Source organism: Olea europaea, chromosome 8 (assembly GCF_002742605.1).
Source record: "Olea europaea var. sylvestris chromosome 8, O_europaea_v1, whole genome shotgun sequence".
In the NCBI taxonomy this organism is placed as follows: Eukaryota; Viridiplantae; Streptophyta; class Magnoliopsida; order Lamiales; family Oleaceae; genus Olea; species Olea europaea.
In genome coordinates this window covers 8,583,930-8,597,712 of record NC_036244.1, presented here as the reverse complement: position 1 = coordinate 8,597,712, position 13,783 = coordinate 8,583,930, and the positions used below count along the sequence as shown (strand labels likewise).

General features: G+C 36.5%; 2 protein-coding genes across 3 annotated transcripts in view; one reads left to right on the top strand and one right to left on the bottom strand.

Annotated features, from left to right (window-relative positions):
• Positions 1-9,885, top strand: part of LOC111398740 (serine/threonine-protein kinase tricorner-like) — a 22,481-nt gene extending 12,596 nt beyond the window's left edge. Inside the window, exons 6-12 of one of the 2 annotated variants that reach the window (XM_023025804.1) lie at positions 4,808-4,887; positions 5,902-5,986; positions 7,402-7,533; positions 7,633-7,746; positions 8,405-8,452; positions 8,981-9,068; positions 9,545-9,885. In XM_023025804.1, coding sequence (XP_022881572.1) covers positions 4,808-4,887; positions 5,902-5,986; positions 7,402-7,533; positions 7,633-7,746; positions 8,405-8,452; positions 8,981-9,068; positions 9,545-9,636 — 639 coding nt within the window. In that variant the 3' untranslated portion in view covers positions 9,637-9,885. Of the gene's footprint in view, positions 1-4,807; positions 4,888-5,901; positions 5,987-7,401; positions 7,534-7,632; positions 7,747-8,404; positions 8,453-8,980; positions 9,069-9,450 lie in introns of both variants that reach the window. The other variant, XM_023025805.1, reaches the window with a different exon arrangement.
• Positions 9,886-10,291: 406 nt separating this feature from the next.
• LOC111398739 (ran-binding protein 1 homolog c-like) lies at positions 10,292-13,149 on the bottom strand. Its single transcript, XM_023025803.1, has 4 exons — positions 12,850-13,149; positions 12,344-12,495; positions 12,056-12,181; positions 10,292-10,842 (listed from the first exon to the last, which is right to left on the bottom strand). The coding sequence occupies exons 1-4, from the start codon at positions 13,017-13,019 to the stop codon at positions 10,622-10,624; spliced, it is 669 nt and encodes a 222-aa protein (XP_022881571.1). The 5' UTR covers positions 13,020-13,149; the 3' UTR covers positions 10,292-10,621.
• Positions 13,150-13,783: the final 634 nt, after the last annotated feature.

The window sequence follows — 13,783 nt, the reverse complement described above, 5'->3', positions numbered from 1 at the left end:
CATTACAGTTTTGTTGTTATTATCTTTGATGCTAAGAAACATTCTGAATTTGTGAACACTTTGAATGCTTTGCTGAGTTGTATTTTATATTTCAAAAGCTTGTTAGTTCAACTGCTCTTTTCTATGGAAACTAATTTGAATGTCTTTTAGAATTCAATTTTAGGTCTATGTTAACTTTTTTTCTCTTGATGCTTTTGGAATGGGTAGAGGTAACCACTACTAGATCAACCTTCTGGATTTTGCTAATGGAATAGACTATATGATAGATGGCTGCCCATCCACAATTGTTAGATCAAATACACATTGATGTAGGATCAATATATTGATCAAGAAATAATCACAGTCACAGGAAGAAATAGGCAGCAAGAAAGGAGGGGAGGAAGGGAGAGAATGGGAGGAGAAGACCGAAGAAGAAGAGAACAAGGGGAGAAGGCAGGAGAAAGCGAAACTTATTTTCATTCAATTCATCATCTTCATCGTCCCCAAATTACACAACAAACTAAATATAAATAGCAAAGCAATAAACCTAAAGAAAATGGCTTGGGCCAAGCCTAACATACAAGCCCAACTAAACATAAGTAAAATAGTAAGTCCAACTATAAAATAAAAGATGTGCTCATTAATTCTCTCGGGGTGGGAGGAAAACTCACCCTGTCGAGTGAACAAAACACAGAAGGCTGCAGTTGATGTGATACCCAAAATACTCCAAGTCAAGCTATGGGGGACGATCTTTCTAACGAACCAAATATCGAAATTCCACAAATGATGACAACGCCAATTGCAAATTACCCGCAAAAATATGAACTGACCAAGATAACCTAGGCGAATGAGGATTTTGCTGACTCCTATAAAGCTCCAATGAATTTAGCTCACGTCGCTGAAATCTCCATTTGGGAATTCATGTACCGTTAGAATCAAGTCAATCCATCCAACGAATAAGAAAGCACTGAATCTCTCTATCATTGGTCAACACAATGTGTTCATCTAAAATAACATCAATTTTATTTTTGTGTGTCATGATAGGTGGGATTGAAGTAGACATAGCAAAAGATTCAGTGTGGGAATTCTCATGTGGAGGTAGAAACGGGTCATTAGAGGGGTTAAAATAGCCTTTGTAAGCATCGAAGTCCGTAACAAATAAAATGGGGTGGTGGTCATAATGTGATAAAAGTTCATTGACATATGCATTTAGACCAACATGCTTTGAAATTTTAAAAGGACTAGCATTACGAGCTTGCAATATAATATAATCCCCAATATTAAATTCAAAATGTTGTTTATGCCAATTAGCTCGAGGTTTATATAATGCGTTACTTACTTCAAATTGTTTATTGATCTCAATATGCAAGTTATGAAAATGTGATATAACTTTCTCAACTGACATAAACACACTAGCATGTGGGTACATGAGAATAAGATCTAAAGGTTTCCTAGGTTCACAACCATAAATAACTTCAAAGGGATTTAGACCTAAAGACCAGTTCACATGATTGTTATATGTAATTTGAACAATTGGAGAGATCAAGTCCAAATTCCCAAGATTTTTCTGGACTAGAGACTGTAATAAATTGCCAAGACTTCAGTTGGCAATTTCATTTTGATCATCAGTTTGAGGTTGGTCAGTAGTGGAGAATTTCGATTTAGTGCTAACCATAGGCGACTGGATACTCCAAGGGTGACTAGTGAAATCATCAAACTCTTTGAGTTGGGTATGAGTATGACATAGAACATGTGATCGAGAGTTGTCGAAAACAAGGGGTATAGTTTCTAAAGTCTCGAGAAGGGTCGAGATTATACCTAAGGAAGTGTCTTCACTATCATCCAAGTCATCAAAATCTTTAAGTTTATGTTCATAGACTAGATCTTCTAACGGCTCATCTATTGCATTCTTTCGTTCTTTCATGACTAAGGTTCGATTAGGACATTTGGAAGAAATGTGGCCAAAGACCTTACAGCTGATGCACAGCAAATGAGAAGAAGTCCTTGGAGTTTCAAAAACTTTACCCTTATTTTCAAAGATTGGAAGAGTATTAGACGAGGGAGGTCCTAAAAGAGACTTAACAGGAAGAAGTGGAGCCAATGAAACAGGAGGATGATTGTCAATATGCCTTCTATATGGAGAAGAAGGCTTTGGACTATCACGACCTTTACAATTATTTTTCCAAATGGGAGGAACATTGGACGGGGAAAACTTTATGATAGACTTATGGTGAGGTGGAGCTAACGGGATGGGTGAACGACGATGACCATGCTTTTCATATGGAGTACTAATAATCAACTCATAATTTTGAGTTAAAGAGTAAGCTTGATTAAGAGTAGTAACACCTTGAAGGAAAAGCTCACGCCTAAGATCATCTCTCAGACCTTGGCTAAACCTACTCAAAGTCGCGGTCTCATTCTCAATGAAATGACATTTGGTTCGAAATTCCTCAAATTGTGTGATGTACTCTGTCACTAGTTGATTTCCTTGTTTAAGGGCATTCCATTGAGTGGAAATTTCAAAATTATCTCGTTCTCGCTCACAAACCTGATCCCTACCCCTACGATCGTATCTAAAGCATTTTTTATCACCATGTTGATGATGATAATGTCTATTATGGGACACTTTAGATTTATGGACAACGGTTGAACTAGGGATTTGTTTAAAGTTGTTCAAATTAGCAAATTGAGTCTTACTCTTTTCAAGAGTAGCAAATATTTGAGTTTGGATAGCAGCTATTTGTCGAGTAAGTGCATCAAATTGTGAGGGGTCCATATTTAAGGTACTGGAACTTGAATTGATAGGACGATCACTATGCAACTATATGCACTGTAATAGCAACTAAATGATGTGCAATAGAGAGAACAATAAACAAAAGTGCAAGCAATGGAAAATAAAAATTTGAGTATTTTATCTTTCTTTTTATCTTTTTTTTTTAAAATAAATTTTGGGATTAAATAAATCTAAATACGGCAAGCTAATACTGTCGGTTTATGTAAAATAGCGGAGCAAGGGCCAAATACTAGTCAGGACCTAATCACGTAAAATAAGTGAGGTAAAAGTGGAATTTAATGAAGGTAATGAGTCCAATTACGTGAGTTTAGGTAAAAACTGGAATAACAGCATCACACAAAAATATTGATGCAATTTTAAAACGAAACAGTAATATAAATCAAAGATAAATAAAAACAGTAACTTCCCTTTCGTCCGTTGAAGTAGCTGTGTCAAATCAACATGAAAAATTTAACTAAACTCTATACAAACAAACAGGGCATAACCGAGCCCAACTCACAGCTGAACCCAAATCACAAACTGGGTATATAATAAAACGGAGGTTCAACAACGTGAAGCAGATCACATCTGTGGTGATTGGGCTGCCGATTTTCTATGACAATCAGCATTGATTGGAGGTGGAATGCTTGGTTGGTGACACATATGGTGTACTTTGAATAATGGTTCAGATTATTGTTGGAGTTCGCAGGTTTAAAGTCGCGATGTGCAGCAATAGTTTGTGGAATAGGGAGGTCGTTTGAGCAACCGGGTATGGGTCGCGGTGAGGAGATGGCAGTTTGACAGTGAATTGTATATATGTGCGGGCGACAGAACTTGAGTGGCGGCGGTGGATGATTTTGTTGGCGCGAGATGGTGGCTGAACCGTTAGGTTGTGCAAGAAATAATTAGACGAGGGAGATGGGTTGCTGTATGTTGGGTCGGGTCTATTTTCTGTGTATGGGGCTTGCGGTTGTGGACGATGTGGTGAATTGTGTAGGTGAAGATCGACGGTTGCAGCAAGTGAAGGAGTTATGGGTGGTTGGGTCGGTTTGGGAAGTGGATGAAGACGTGGGGAGCATGTATTGTGCTGTAGCTTTGGTGTGGTGGGTTTAATGGTTGGGAATTATAGGCAGAAGACGGTTACTACTGCTAGGTACATAATTGTTGATGTTGGCTGTTGTAGATATTCAGCTTGATTATGCTATGTTAATGGAAGACTGGTGGTGGTTTTGTATAAGTGAAATGGTGAAGATGCTGGGAAGTACCAGGTGTTCCGGGACGTTGATTAAGCATCATCTAAGGAACTTCTGGCTGGTGGCGAGAGCATTGAACGACAGATGGATGAATGAGACAACACAATTACAATTGCAGCTGTTTTAATAACGAGTTCTAGGTTTTGGCTCTGATACTAAGTTGATGTAGGATCAATATATTGATCAAGAAATAACCACAGTCACAAGAAGAAATAGGCAGCAAGAAAGGAGGGGAGGAAGGGAGAGAATGAGGGGAGAAGACCGGAGAAGAAGAGAACAAGAGGAGAAGGCAGGAGAAAGCGAAGCTTATTTTCATTCAATTCATTATCTTTATCGTCCCCAAATTACACAACAAACCAAGTATAAATAGCAAAGCAATAAACCTAAAGAAAAGGGCTTGGCCAAGCCTAACATACAAGCCCAACTAAACATAAGTAAAATAGTAAGTCCAACTATAAAATAAAAGATGTCCTCATCACACATGGATAAAAATGCTTGTGTGAAGAAAAGTCCCCCATGATCACAGAGATTTGCAGACTTATGAGTGAAATGATGACTATTGTACCATATTTATTGGAAGAAATTCTGGAAAGATATGAGCCATACCCTCTCATAAGATTTTAAAATTTCCAGTTCTTATATGCAGTCTTCTGTCCTGGTCTTTTATTTAGATCAGGTGACACATATTGGGTATGCCTACTGATACTTCTAATACATGATACTCCATGTTTGCACGAGAAATCATCATATCCTCTCTCTCTATCTCTCTATCTCAGTTATTTTTTTTTCCCCCATTCAAAAGGCATTTTCGACTGTGGGTACTCCAGACTACATTGCTCCAGAAGTGCTATTGAAGAAGGGATATGGCATGGAGTGTGACTGGTAAGTTTCAATTTCTTTTTCGCCTTTAATAACATCAATTGTACTTCATCATTCTTGGCTTACCAATTCTTAAAATATTGTCATCTTTAATAACTCTGTTTTGCTTGGATCTCATTTGAAATAACATATGATTGTAACTATTATGGAGTCAAATTTTAAACAATAAAATGCTTTGTCATGGGCCTTAATGAATCCAATCATGTAAATGTGGGGGGCATTGTTCTTACTGAAAAATTACCAATAACGGTTGGATGGAGAACTTTAAGTATTGTTTTGGCTTCAGAGGTTAACAATGCATTTTATTCTTTAGTATGAGAACCTCATTATGGCCAACCATGTTTGGGTTCCCATCTTAATTCGTTTAGGTAACTCATTGGAGATCTGACTTTTACTTTTCTTTTTATTCCTTTATTTTCCCTCCTCTGTTGTGTGGTGTGTCTCTTTCTGTTCTGTTTTGGGGTGAGGGTAGCGAATTATGCTATATATCAAACCGTCTAGATGGTTTTTCTGCCTTGCTCTGTAACTGAGGAGCTGATTTAATGGAAAATCTGGTTACTGTCTTGTGTATAATAATAAGTAAAAAATGTAATCTCTACGTTACAGCTTGCACTAGTTAGGATTGCACTTGTGTGACTTTGCTTTTGGTGATATGCTACAGCATAATTTTTGCCATCATTCACTTTGATGACTTGAAATAAAGTATAGAATATACATCTATTTTTCGATTTTGGACTGTGCATTATGCAGAATGCCCTTTACCCTGGATGTTAAGATTGTTAAATATAACAGAGAAACAGAAGCTTTCTAGCAGAAATTCTGCTGCTGGGTTATGTAGAAAGTGAAATGTTTTGTAGTTTGTATAATTATTGCCACCTTATTGGATTTTGTTAAGATTGTTAAATATAACAGAGAAACAGAAGCTTTCTAGCAGAAATTCTGCTGCTGGGTTATGTAGAAAGTGAAATGTTTTGTAGTTTGTATAATTATTGCCACCTTATTGGTACACTCATTCAGGTGGTCGCTGGGTGCAATTTTGTATGAAATGCTTATCGGCTACCCTCCATTTTATTCAGATGAACCAATGACCACCTGCAGGAAGGTGACGTGCTTGTTATGTATTTTCTCAATTTTCTTGTGTCTGCTCCCCTTATATCTAACTTCTAATATTACACTGTTTCTAGCCATTGTTATCTATTGACATGTTGAACTGTTACTTCTTCTATCATTATGTCTTAGAATGCCAGCTACTGGACCATCTTTTATGTACAGTTAACTGGATAAAGCTGAACTTTTGACACGGACAGAGTTATTTACCTTGTCGTAAATTCCCATGGCATGACATGATTTTCCCAAAATTTAGGTCTACAACTTAGTGACTTACCGGTCTATACATCCAGTTAGGGTTGGGCAAAACTCTCGAACCGAATCAGAACCAAACTGAACCCAACGGTTCTTCTAAAGTTAAATACCCGAATAGGTATCTGAATTGAGAACCAATGGGTACCGATTTGGTTTAGTTCTCAGTTCTAGACCAAGAATCGAAGAACCGAATCTTCCTTTTTTATGTTGAATAAATCAAATTATTTTAATTTTTTCTAAACAAATTAACTAATAGCTGGTAAATATTAGTAATACTTAAAAATATTTTATCTCTACGACTTCTAATTCAATATTTTTTTTTTATGTAGACTTGAAAGCTTGAAGGTTGAAGCAAATCAATAATATTATTGATATGGATCGCCAATATTTTAGTAGTAGTATCTACTTTTTGGTATTTGTATATGTTGGTAAATTAATCTTATTGGACAACTTGTTATTTATATTTTTTGAATTGGACTTCTCTAATTTGTAAAAGCTATGATTAATTATGTCATTAGTTGTATTTATGTAGTGTTGTAAATGTTAAAAAATGTAATTATGGTACGGAACCGAACCGGACCTAACCGAATCAAACCCGAATGGTTCCTTAATTATATTTGGACCCGACAGTTCTACTTACTAAATACCCGAAATTTTCGGTTCGGTTCTCCATGCCCAGCTCTACATCCTGTGCTTTGCTATGTTAATGTGAATTGTGGAATGTATTCTTCAGACCCATTTCTCCTGTCTAGCTTTCTTTCTAGTCCTGATAGTGGGGTCTGACAAATGGACCACATCTGAGTAATCTTACAATACTTACCCTAATAAAAGTAATTTATGTAGTGAATAACATGTCATTTTAGAAGAGTTGTCTAGTCATCATGACGGAGCATTATATTGGCCCAATATTTTGTAAAATCTATGCAAGGGTAATTGCAGGAGCATGAGAGCAGAAAATGATTTCAGCCACTTCTTATGAGTTACCTTGGATAAGATTTTTCTTTCTTTTTTTCTTGGTTTCTCGTACATAACCTGTCAATATGTCTATAGTAAAATGAAGGTTAGAAAAGATAAGGAAACACTTCCACTTTATAGCTGTACCAAGGATTACATCGATACAATTATCTTCTGATAAGGTACATTCATGATAGCCAGATAGTTCATTGGAGAAATCACCTGAAATTTCCTGAAGACTCCAAATTGACCCCCGAGGCCAAAGATTTGATCTGTCAGTTACTCTGTGATGTGGAACATAGGCTTGGTACTGGAGGAGCAGGGCAGATCAAGGTATGGTTGTACACAAATTAGAAATTTCTCTCTCTCTCTCTCTCTCTCTCTCTCTCTCTCTCTCTCTCTCTCATATTCATTAGAAGCAAATGTGTGCAGGGTCATCCTTGGTTTAAGGATATTGAATGGGATAAGCTATATGAAATGGAAGCAGCCTTTAAACCGATGGTTCACGGGGAGCTGGACACCCAAAACTTTATGAAATTTGATGACGTAAGCATAGATCTATTTACTTCTTTATTAAGTCATGTCATGTATCTACCGAAATTATTGGAAGTTTGGCAACTTGCAGTACCTACGACAGTACATATTGTTCTTGGCAAATAGCTATTCAGCTTCAGATTTCTACATTATATGCCACGGTTTTTCATGGATTATATTGTACTCTAATATACTGATGTAGCATATCATATTGTAATAGTATCAAGATTATATAAACAAGGGTCCTTTGGCACGTCGATAAGCTTGTGTCCATGAAGAGTGAGAGCTATGCTTGGCAACTTCTATTAATTAGTATTTACCACTTTCAAAGGTCAAATCTCTTGTTCATTTGTGAGTTTTCCATGTTCTTTAAGACTTCTTTTTTATGTCATGCCCATGTGTTCTAATAGAAGATCTAGACTTTTCGGGATGACATCTTTAAATCACACACTAGTTATGAAGAACCTAATTATTTTGTGCTATTGCATCTTGCACATCAATTTTTCACGTATGCAGTGGCCTTATTTGAAAATTCAGGTTTTAACTTTAGCATATTTGATATTTGTTTATTGATTGCCACCCCCAACCCAACCCTTGTGCGTGCGTGCTTGTGTGTGTTGACTTCTGAATAACCTTATTGATCCAATTATTTCTCTGAATTTTTCGTCAGTTGGATCCTCCAACACCAACAAGATGTGGTTCGGGACCCTCTCGAAAGGTTTCTTCTTATCCATTTTCATACTTATTGGTTTCTTACAGAAAAAAGACTGCTTTGGAAGTTCGAAAGATCATAGTTTTGTAGTAATTATTTTGCTAGTTCGACGGATTTTTAGTTTGGGACCCTGCAGCCCCATTTAGTGCAATTTTATTAGATTCTTAACTTAAAAAACGGAGGTGATTTGGGGTTTGACATGATTCGGATGCTAGATTAATTAAATTCTTTCCTATTGGCATAGTTCAAGAGTTGAATGGGGCTGCAAAGATTTTTGATCGAGGGAACAAGTAGTATGATATCATGCCTTCGGCCTACATGTTAAGTTAGCACAACTTTAATAAATATGAAAATCTATATAACCTCTCTCCAAAAGTAGAAAAATCTACATTTTATTTGTCATTAATTATGCTAACTAAGCACAATGTTTTATATCTTGTTCTTCAATTACTGAGTGCTGCAATTTAGCCTCCTGCGTTTAATCATGATAGGGATTATGGTATCTGAAACTGGCTTTAATCTTACTTCACACAGATACGTCTTGATTCCAAAGATTTAAGCTTTGTGGGCTACACATACAAGAACTTTGATGCTGTTAAGGAGGCATTGCGTCAGTCACCAGGTTATAGGCTATTTGTTCTCCTGAAACTCCACTTGCACGTGCACGCGCACTCAAGGCTTTGTACCTGTATATAAATATATGCTTATTTGCTTCATTTTATGCCAATATATAATCATATTCTCCCTCTGTTGTGCTATGTATTTTGTCATGCCTTTCATGTTCTCTTAACTCACTGGTACATAGTTCATATAATCCATTGCTTTGTTGTCTGAACAATGTATAACGATGCTTCAATTTTCATCTCTTACCCTTCTGGTATACATCACCAATATACTTTTAAAAACTAAAATTGCTATGTTTGGTCTAGAAAATTGTTTATGTTACTCTTAATGGAGGAAACAATTTATTGATATTCTTCTTGGACCTCATTTGACTTCTGCAGATCTTATCAGGAGTACATCACTGACTCGGTCATCAGCTGATTAACTATACCATTTTGTGGTTCATAATTTTAACATTTTATTTGCATCCATTAGGTGATCCCGAGGGGAGCCCAACGAGGAAAACAGCGTCTGAAGGAACAGATGCCCAAATGATCACGACAATGGATGATGGGATGTCGCCATGAAATAAAACAAATGCTTAGTAAATGGAAACTTTGTTATAGTTGGTGGCGTACGCCTGTGTATTTGTATAGGTTGCTCGCCCCTTCAATGTTTCCGCATGAAAGAGCTGCCTTTTCAAGGACTCTTGTTTCTTGCAAATATTAGTGCTTGAGAAACTTGAATAGAAATCTAGAGTAGGCTCTGTGGTACTTCTGTTATCCTGGCTGCCCAAGTTGGCAATAAATGCTTTATCGTGTGGCAGTTTTTGGTCAGACATACTCCCCTTCCGTTCTTTGGAAAATGTTTGGTGTACATGGGTTCGGTTTCACATAACCCCTACCAACATTCACAAATAATGGATCCCACACGGGATGCACTTGTATTAATAAAAAAAAGAACAGAAAAAAAAACACCCACCCGCCACGCTGGTGCATGTGAGTCTTCTGTACAGGTTCTATGAACCAATACCAGTACATGTATCACAACCCCCTGTTCTTTTGGATTAAAAAAAAAAAAAGTATTCTAATCGCTTGATTATGGAGTGATTTGTCTCTATTTCTTTTCTTCTTAAGTTGGCTTTGAGCAGGCTTTGAGCCTGGCTGCTGTTCTGCTAGTTATTAACATTGGGCCTGGTTTCCATTAGCTAGAAGAAGCAAGCATATTCAATCAATTAGCAAAGACGCAAAATAGAAATGTGATCAAACTCAAAGAAGTCACTAAATAGACATTGCCTCTTCAGAGATATGACCGTTCACAATAAACACAATATAAGCTTAGGGTAATGCACCCTTAAAACAAAGTTTGCAGTTCCTTGGTAAAAGACAGTACTAAAGTTATCCCACAATCAGAACTCCAAGCACAACATTTGACAGCCAACCGACCCCGAAACCAACAGACAACTCCAAATCGCAAAATCATGTTCTCATATTTGTAATCTGATTATCTTATTCACCTTACAAGGCAAGGCTTGAACCAAGTTCGATGGGAACCCAGACCAGGGTAGGGAATTTACTTCTCGCTGCCAATTTTTTCCTGCTGTTCAGTTTCATCCTTCTTGTCCTGGGAGGAAACAGGTGCATCTTCGGCCTCTTGCTTCTCTTCCGTATCTTTGCTTTCAACACTCAACTTTTCAATAAGGTTGGCAACAGCAGTGCCTTCTTCACTATCCCCAGGAGCTTTTGCCATAGATTCAGTGATTTCTTCAATCTTATCTTTGAAAGATTTGCAATCTGAAATGTAAGTATAAAGATAACAAGGAATATCAGTGGACAGCTCCAAATCCAGAAGTACAAAGAGCAACTATAGGCAAGAAAGAAAAATTAATATTAATAAATGGTATTACATTTTATCTAAGCTATATATCAACACTTCCTAATAAGTAGATTTTATTTCTAGAGACAATAAGAACCCATGAGATATAAGAATTCTCCATTTATATCTTTTATGGTGCACACATGTTTTGCAGATAATATCATTTGTTTGGCCTCCGTGTGAAGTTTGGCCTCCGTGTGAAGTTTATGTATCCCCAAACTCCAAATATCTAAAAATTATAATTTTCGAACCAAACAATAAAGCATGGAAGATATCAACATGATTCATCCAGAAGCTTGTCAAACTAAGATAAAGCAGTAAAGTTCCACAACCTAAACACAAAAAATCAAATGCCAGCCAAATCACACATTTGATTGTCAACTAGAACTATTGCCTTCAACATTCGCAATATGGTATTAAGGGCAGCTTTCGTTTCTTATCCTTCTCTTAATATATCATAACCACTAAAAAAAACTTCTGCTATCGTTGCAAGAAAGTCAAAAGCATAACTTCATTTAATGTAAGTGGGCAAATGTAAAACTGCAAAGGAAAAAACCATTTGAATATGGCAAGAATAGCAGAACAAGAACAAGAAAATTAATAAAAAGATTCTATTTGATTGTGCAAAATAAGAAGCTGAAACTAATTAGACTTTGTCCACCATATCAATGGCAAAAATAGGCAAAGCATCAAGGAATCTAATTTATGCACTCCACCCCAGCACTATCACTCCTTAGTCACAATCCCCATTGCACTCGAATGGTAAAAATTCTCAGGAAAAAGCTAACATCTCTCAAAAATCACGAGTCCCAAAACCAAAACCAACTAAAATGAAGACTTGAACCAAGTCAACACAACAAAATCACCAACTCCTACCTCTTTCATGAAACTTCAACTATACGACAAACCGACCAGCCATTCATCAATAGTGCTATCAATTTAAATTTAAAACTCACACTGTACCTAACCTAGAAGTAGTCATTCAACTAAAAACATACAGATTTAAACATCAAAGATTCATATCTGTTTGCTTCACTTTTTTCTTAGCATCGAAACCCATCAATCATGAACTACATTTAATGGCACAGTTTCAAAGATACAGCACACTGTATATAAAAAGTAGCAACTCACTTTCCACAGAAGCAAACCGAATAGCAAAAGTCTCCTCCTTCAACTCTCCATCTGCAAAATCAGCAGCATGCCACACACACGATTTATCATTCCCCTGATGCTCTTGCACAGTCATCGTAGGTAGCACTGTATTACAAAACAAAATAAATTTTTAATCAAACAATTCAAATCCATCATTCCATATTACAAATCTATACTACCTACATATGGGTTCAAACCAAGCTATTAGCACAATATCAATAGGCAAAAATAAACATACAAAACCCATATTTATAAGTGTGAACTTACCCAGATGGTTAGCACATATCTTAAGGGTCTTGTTCTGCCTCATGACAAGCCTAATTTTGTCACTCTCCTTGTGCTTGAGTAGCTTCAGTGTCCCAACGCCCCTCTCTTTCCATTGGTTGCCTTCCTTATCAAATCTATATAGCTTCGCCTTCCTATCATCCACATTAAACAATAATAAATACGAATCCACCAAATCCCTAGCATCAGTAGAACATTTAGAACATGTGCAAACGAGTACTTAACTACAAGAAAATAATACAAAATAAACAAAAATACTAAGTAGTTCACAATCAAAATCTTTTCCTCAAAATATAACAGTTCTAGATACATTTGAATAACAATTTATCTTCATTTTCTAGTGAATGCATCTCGAATCAGTTCGCAAGTACAGATCTATGTAGATTTGCAATCAAAACCGCTTCCTAAAAATATAAAGTTCCCAGCACATTCGAATAGTGCACAAATACAGATCTATGAGCTTTATTACAGAAAGATTAAATACTCACAGATCGAGAAGGACGTCTTCATTCTCTTCGCCAGTAGTAACAGCTACCTCCTGCAGTTTGACTATAGGAGCCACCTGTGCCCCAGTGTCCTCATCTTCAGCCCCTGGTTTTGAATCATCCTCTTCTTCTTCTTCTTTTTTCAAGTTCGTAGGTTCTGTAGTGCTCGCCATGATCGTAAGGAGAAAAACTTGAGAGGAAATCGGCAGAGAATTAGGGTTTTGGAAGCAGGATGTAGAGGGCGATGATTGTTAAAGGCGCAGAAATGGAGCCGAGATTGTTTCAATTGCACGCTTATGAGTTGGAAAGTAAATATTCGGATGCAAGGCGGTTAGTGAAGAAGCCCATTGGGCCTGGACTTGATTTGGGCCGAACTGGACATTAACAAATGGGAACTTGTCAGAAATACCCTACTTTTAAATAAAATTTTGAAAAATGTTAAAAACAATATTGAAAATAATAAAACTTATTGTGTTACATTTTGTGGGAAATTTCTATACTACGTGTGTTAAATTACAGTAACAAATTGTGTTATATTTTGCCATTTCATAACATCAAATTAGGAGCCTATTTGGTAGTAATTATGATAATTTAATTTTTGATCGTTAGAGAAAAAAGTGGGTCTCATCTGTGAATGAATAAGTCAAAAATGACGTCTGAAATAGTAAAATAACCATTAAAATTTTGATTTTTTGATATAAAAAATTGTTACCCAAACGGTGGCTAGATCTCATTACAACTATTATTGAATCAAATCCGTACTCAATACATAAATCCCATGCACTTGGAAGTTCTCGAAACCAGAATCGAAACTTGCAAAGCTTCTATAAACGCCTCCCTAGCCAAGTTTTCAACCAAAAACCATGCCATGCCACACTTTTCAAGCTTAAAATCAAGAAACAAAAGAAATTTGCTTAAATAATGAAGTGAAAAATAA

Bases quoted from the DNA above. Each gene is read 5' to 3' on its own strand.
- LOC111398739 (XM_023025803.1), bottom strand. From the start codon at position 13,019: ATGGCGAGCACTACAGAACCTACGAACTTGAAAAAAGAAGAAGAAGAA. The intron at 12,182-12,343 runs GTAAGTTCACAC...TTTGTAATACAG, and splicing joins GATATGTGCTAACCATCTGG to TGCTACCTACGATGACTGTG. The intron at 10,843-12,055 runs GTGAGTTGCTAC...CTTACATTTCAG, and splicing joins TCGGTTTGCTTCTGTGGAAA to ATTGCAAATCTTTCAAAGAT.